Below are 6681 nucleotides of genomic sequence, written 5' to 3'. Positions count from 1 at the left end.
AGTGCTAGGATTACAGGCGTGAGCCACCGCACCCAGCCGCCAGTATCTTATTGATGTTAGAGCCTGAGCCACCAGTGCGAGACCTGGTTTGGGATTGAGGACCCCAGGATGAGTCAGCCCCCAAACTGATAGATAGGGAGGATAAAATAGGAAAAATTTTCACGTTTAGCGAGCCTGTAAAAATTGCAAAACTCATGTAACAATGACAAGGTAAATTAACTCTAAATGAAATAACTTGAAGAATTTTGTAATATGACATTTTGTTTTCTCTCTAGTAACTGGTATGAACCCTCTGTCTCCTTATTTAAATGTGGATCCACGATACCTCGTACAGGTAAGATTAAGATTTTACTAGTTTGGTCCTTTATCTTACCATTTTTTTAAAAAGCCAACTACGTATGCTGATGAACTATGACATACTTCTGGATGCACTAAGTCCCTGGTCTCCATTCACCCTTTTTTTCCTCACAAACCCTAGGGACTTGGCTTACATCTCTCTCAGTTAACTCCCTTCAAAGGTTTATTTTTTAAAACTAACAGAGAATTAATAAAAAGCACCACAATAAAAATACTGGGGTAGGTAGTTAACAAAGTTTGTTTTTAAAGTTGTTTGCAATGTCAGGGTACTGGACTAAAACCTCAAAAGCTTCAAAGAGTAAAATCTCTTCGAATCCAAGATATCTCGAATATCTCAGGAAAGCAAGGTTGATTTAACATGTGAAAATTAATGTACTATGCCATATCAATTTATAATAAAGCATTGAAGGAACAAATACAGGACAAAAACCACATGGTTTTCTCAGTAGTTTCACAAAAAGCATTTTAAAAAATCCACCACCCCCTTTATGATTTAAAAAAACACTCGAAATAGAAGGGACTTCTTCAGCCTGATAAATGACGTCTGCAAAAGTAGCTGGACGTCATGGCCCACGCCCCCTAGTAGTCCTAGCTACTCAGGAGGCTGAGGCTGAGGCAGGAGGAACACTTGAGCCCAGGAGTTTGAGGTTGCAGTGAAGCCACTGCATTTTACCCAGGGTGACAAAACAAGGCTCTGTCTCAAAAAAATATATATATTCCTTTACTAATGATGTCAAAAAGAATAAAATACTTAGGAATAAATTTAACTGAGGTACATAACTTACATTCTGAAAACTTCAAATTAAAGACCTGTGATGGTCTTTAAAAAAATGGAAAGACATTCCATGATCTTGGAAAATTTAATATTGTTGAAATTACATTACTCCCCAAATTAACCAACAGATTCGGTGCAGGGCCTATCAAAATCTCAGCTGGCCTTTTTGCAGAAATTGACAAGCTGATCCTAAAATTCATATGGAAATTCAAAGGACATAGAATAGCCAACAGTCTTGAAAAAGAACAAATTGGAGGACTTACACTTCCCTATTTTAAAACTTACTATAAAACGATAATAATTAAGACACTGTGATATTAACATAAGAAATCTATAAATGGAAACAAATTCGGAGTCCAGAAATAAGCTCTCACATTATTTACAGTGCATTTGTTTCCAACAAAGGTGCCAAGACAATTAGGTGGGGAAAAAATAGTCTTTTCAACAAATGTTGCTAGGACAACTAGAATCCATACACCAAAGAATGAAGTTGGACCCTGACCTCACACCATATACAAACATCAACTCAAAATGGATTAAAGACTTAAATGTAAGAGCTAAAGCTATAAAACACTTATTAGAAGAAATCATAGGTGCAAATAGTTGTGACCTTGGATTAGACAATGATTCTTAAATGTGACACCAAAAATAAGTGATCAAAGGAAAAGTTGATGAATTGAATCAAAATTTTAAAATTTTGTGCTTCAGACAACACCATCAAGAAAGGAAAAGGACAACAACCCACAGACTAGGAGAAAATATTTGGAAATTGTATATCTTGTAAGGGACTTATATCTGTAATTTATTAAAAACTCTTAAAATATTAATAAAAAGACAACTCAATTATAAAATGGACAAAGGGTTTAAATGACATCTCCATAAAAATGGAGGTATCTATTCAAATAGATATCTCCATGAAGATACACAGATGTCCAATAATCACATGAAAGGTATTAAATGTCATTAATTAGAGAAATGTAAATCACAGAAACACAGTAATATACAAGTTCACACAGCCAGAATGACTATAATCAAAAAGACAGACAATAACAAGTATTGGTGAGGATGTAGAGAATTTTAGCCTTTATACATTGCTGGTGAGAATGTAAAATGATACAGCTGTTTTGGAAACTAGCAGTTTCTCAAAATGTTAAAAATAGGGTTACTTTATGACCTGGCAATTCTGCTCTTAGGTATACCCAAGAAAATTGAAAACCTATACACTCAAGTTGTGAATGAATGTTTGTAGTAGCATTCATTATTCATAATAGCCAAAAAGTGGAAACAAACCAAATGTTCATCAGCTGACAAAATGGATACACAAAATATGGCATACCTGTATAATGGAATATTATTTGGCAATAAAAAGAATGAATTATTGATACATGCTGCAACGTGAATCAACCTGGAAAACTTGATAAATTAAAGAAGCCAGACCATATACTGTATGATTCCATTTTTATGAACTGTCCAGAATAGGCAAATACATAGACATGGTAAGTAGATTAGTACTACCTAGGGTTGAGGGTAAATGGGCAATGACTGCTAATGGGTTAGAGGTTCTTTCTGGGTTGATGAAAATGCTTTGAAATTCACTGTGGTCTCAGTTGCACAACTGAATATACTAAAAACCATTGAATTATACATTTTAAATATGTGAATTATGTGGTATATGAATTATGTATCAGTAACTCTATTAAACGTATTTTTTTTTAGGAGTAATGGCTGGATCTTTATGTTTCAAAGCTGAATCACTAACAGCAACTGACAGCTGCTTGTTTCTTGTTTGGGAAATGTGTTCAGATTGAAGCTAGCTGATGCTTAGCACCTTACCGGGTTCAAGCTTTTATTGCTTTTACAGGAAATGTTCTTTCAATGTTATCTTTTAACACTGGGTGTTTATTGATTTTTATTTTAAAAGTACCCTTCTGTGAATTGTTTACTCAGAATTTCAGAACTAATCACATGTATTTTGCTTAAATGTTGGATCCAAACTTGAAAGGTTGTACCCTAGCTCTAGTTATAAATACAATACCATTGTGCCCGCACATTGCTAGGTAAGGCTTATTTAAGGTTAGACTTAAGATTTTGTAGCCAAAGAAAAAAATTGTGACTTCTTGCTTCATGGCAAACATTTATACTGGCATATTCTATTGGAATACTAGAGGGACTTCAGAATTGAAAAAGTGTTTTCTAAGTTTCATTGTCTCTGTTATTACAAATAATCATGGAAACTCTAAATTTAAAGATGATACCTTAATAAAAATTACATTTTGTGAAACATTTTTCCATACTTTTGAAGGTTAAAGACAAATAGTACTTGTGAACTCACCATATCGTGATTTTTTTGGCAACAACTCTTATCTGAGGCACTAGTTTCTCTATTGTCACTACCCTTATATCCTTACTGAAATGTTTTAAAAAATTACGTTAAGTAATAAATCTTCCTCTTGTTAGCCCAGATGAACGTCTGGTATAAAAACTAGGAAAGTTTAAATATTTCTAATGTCCATAGTGTCATCCTCTTGAAATTATATAAAAGTTTCACGTAATCTTAGCCTTCTGTTTCAGTGGGTATGTTGTGTGATGCTCATTCTTGGATTCGTTTCTCTTTTGTGTTAGCAAACCCTGGTACTTAGGGTGTTTTAGTGACACTCATATCCTAGAGTGTTAGCAGTACAAGTTTAATGAGAACTTTTCAACATATCTTCTTTACATTTAGTGTATTAACATACTTTGATATTGACCTTGTTTGTATGTGAATTGATACGCATTTGCTTGAAACCCTTGTAGTGTTTTTATTATGGTTGACGCTAGTTGAAGGGTGAGTTGGTGCTGACATGCACTTGTACTAGCTTGATAGTGTTCATCACAGCCATTTTCTTTTTAATTTCCTATTCTTGGTGATCCATTTCTGGATTGAAGGATAATTATGTGCCTTATCTGATCAAATATAGCATTTCTAAAAACCTCAAAGAAGAAGCACAATTTAAAACTAAGCCATTAATTTAAAATTCAAGAAGCACCCAACATTTACAAAACTGTATACAGTGTACATCACATGGGATCTCTTCCACGTTTGCTTGTAATTGCCCAACAGACTATTTTTGTGTGATGAGGGTAGATGTTCTTGTTTACTTGTGCAATTCTTGGTGAGGATGTGTGCACAAGCTAGAAATCAAAAACCAATGCAGAGCTGGTTTCCCTGATGAGGAATGCATTTACTGACATTCAGTATTTGCCACAGGGATGTGGGAGAAGTGTTAGTTGTTAGTGGCTTCTACTGTGTTAACTGTGGCATGCTGTGCGGTTTTTTTTGCCACAGGTGTGTGCTATCCATCAGAGGCTTGCGTTAACCATTGTTGCATGGAAAGCTTGGCAAAAATGAATTTGTTTTTCATAAAGGTGTATTGACTATAAAAATTGATCATATTTTGCTCTTAGAATACCATTTCTCAACCTAAGATTTTTGAGTGACGTTCTAGGGGCTTATGCCAAATTCTGTGTATGCGTTTACTAAAAAAAGGGTCTATCTAGCTTTCGAAGATTATCAGAGGAATATATGCCCCTCAAACAGTTAAGAATTATTAAGGGGATAATTTGCTCTTGCATAACTGATCCAAACTGTTGTGCTTAAATAGTTCTTGCTCATTTTTCATGATCATTTGGTTTTACATATAATAAAATGATATTCAATAAATAGTTGATACAGAATGAAAATTTCTTTCCTGATTGATAGCCTGTCCGCTGTTACTTCTCACAGCTTTCAGTGTGCCTCTCTAGAGCTGTCCTTTCTAAACTCTCTTGCACTGTTGCTTCAGATTTACACATTACATACAGTCTATCAGATTTATGTTATGAAGGAAACAAAGTTCTGAATGAGAATCCCTGTAAGAACTAAATCTATGTTTTTTATTTCATTTCACTTTGATTTAGGTGTTGCTATTATTGCAGAAAGTTTTATTTTTGTTTGAATAAGTATAGTTGAGTTTGAATTAATTTAAGGTTTTACTTTCTGTAAAAAAAACTACTTAAAAAATGTAAATACAAGCACTCAGCTTGGTTTTTGTTATTACCCCTTTAGGATACAGATGAGTTTATTTTACCGACTGGAGCTAATAAAACCCGGGGCAGGTTTGAACTGGCCTTCTTTACCATAGGAGGATGTTGCATGACAGGTGGGTGTAACGAATTTTTTCTTAAGTGTCCTCAGTCCAAGTAGTTGATCACAAAAGCAATTAGAATATTGGTTTCTGGATTTTTTTAAAAACATCGTTATTTGCATTTATCATCTTTTTCTATTAAACATGAATGAGAAGAGCAGTTTTGTTTCTTTGTTTGTTTTACGACAAAGCTGTATTATTTGGATCAATTGTTATGATTTACCAGGGGCTGCATTTGGGGCAGTGAATGGTCTTCGGCTAGGATTGAAGGAAACCCAGAACATGGCCTGGTCCAAACCAAGAAATGTACAGTAAGTCTCATGTAATCATCTGATTTAATGATGTTTGAATACTAACCTCTGCTTTGTTGGTTTGATGAGTATAACCATGAGATTATGTCTTTTTTTCTGTTTTTAATCTTACTCAAAAGGAACCAAGGAATCAGATTACTGAATCTATCCCTTTTTAAAGAGGTGATTTTTTGAATTGGTGTCCCTCAGTTAGCTAGTGCTACCCTAACCTAACTTCTCAGGTATACCTGTTCCGTTCTCCAAGCCTATAAGACGTGCTTTCCAAATTGCTGGATTACTAGTATGAATTTTGGATTTTTTAGGGACACACAGGACCATGGGATGTGGTAATCAAGATACAGGCAGCATGTAAGGGTGACAGCTAGAACTGCTGTCATTTTACTTGAACTTCTTACTGATTTCACTCTCTATTTCTGGCATGGAGAGCCACAGAAATTTTAAATAAAATTCCTAGAACTTAAAGGTAGTCCTAAGAGGATAAGACAGTCTTGTCTCAGGATCTTGAAGTTTGCAGAGAAGGGAAAAATACAATTAAAAAAGTTGGAAAGTGTATATAATGGATATCTTCACCTTGCTTAAGAAATAAACATAGCCAGTCCCCGTTGATATTCCCTCAACAATATGTTGTTCAGTTTTGCACATTTTTACACCTCATATAACTGGAATCGAGAGTGTGTGTTCCTCCATGGGTCAAAATTTTGTTTTAGGACCCTTTAACTTCCACCTTCCTTACGTAGTGTTCAGCCAGCAGATGGCAGCAACTGTGCTAGAATTAGATCTTGGGAAACTTGAAGGCTTGTCAAGTTTTCTGTATTCCTGTTACTGTGTGGATTGTTGTCCTTGCTTTACCAGCCAAGATCCTTCAATGTTTTTATTATTTGTTCCTTGCTTCAATAATTTCTTTTTTAATTTTTGTATCATGGGGAATTTTGAATTATACAATAGTAGACAAAATACATAGTGTAATAAATATCTGTGAACCATAATCCATCCTCAACAACTGTCACCCATGGCCAGTTGTGTCCCATCTTCTCCTCTCCCATCTTTTTGAGACAAATCCCCTACATCATATTAA

The 6681-nt window shown here is 34.7% G+C and overlaps 1 protein-coding gene across 1 annotated transcript in view; it reads left to right on the top strand.

The window, feature by feature from the left end:
- TIMM23 (translocase of inner mitochondrial membrane 23 homolog (yeast)) overlaps positions 1-6681 on the top strand; it is a 23705-nt gene that overhangs the window by 3229 nt on the left and 13795 nt on the right. The window contains exons 2-4 of the mRNA XM_012658405.1: positions 276-334; positions 5217-5310; positions 5522-5606. Of these exons, the coding sequence (XP_012513859.1) occupies positions 276-334; positions 5217-5310; positions 5522-5606 (238 nt within the window). The remainder of the gene's footprint in view (positions 1-275; positions 335-5216; positions 5311-5521; positions 5607-6681) is intronic.

Source organism: Propithecus coquereli, unplaced genomic scaffold (assembly GCF_000956105.1).
Source record: "Propithecus coquereli isolate 6110/MARCELLA unplaced genomic scaffold, Pcoq_1.0 Scaffold585, whole genome shotgun sequence".
Taxonomy (NCBI): Eukaryota; Metazoa; Chordata; class Mammalia; order Primates; family Indriidae; genus Propithecus; species Propithecus coquereli.
This window is presented reverse-complemented; position numbering and strand designations above follow the sequence as displayed.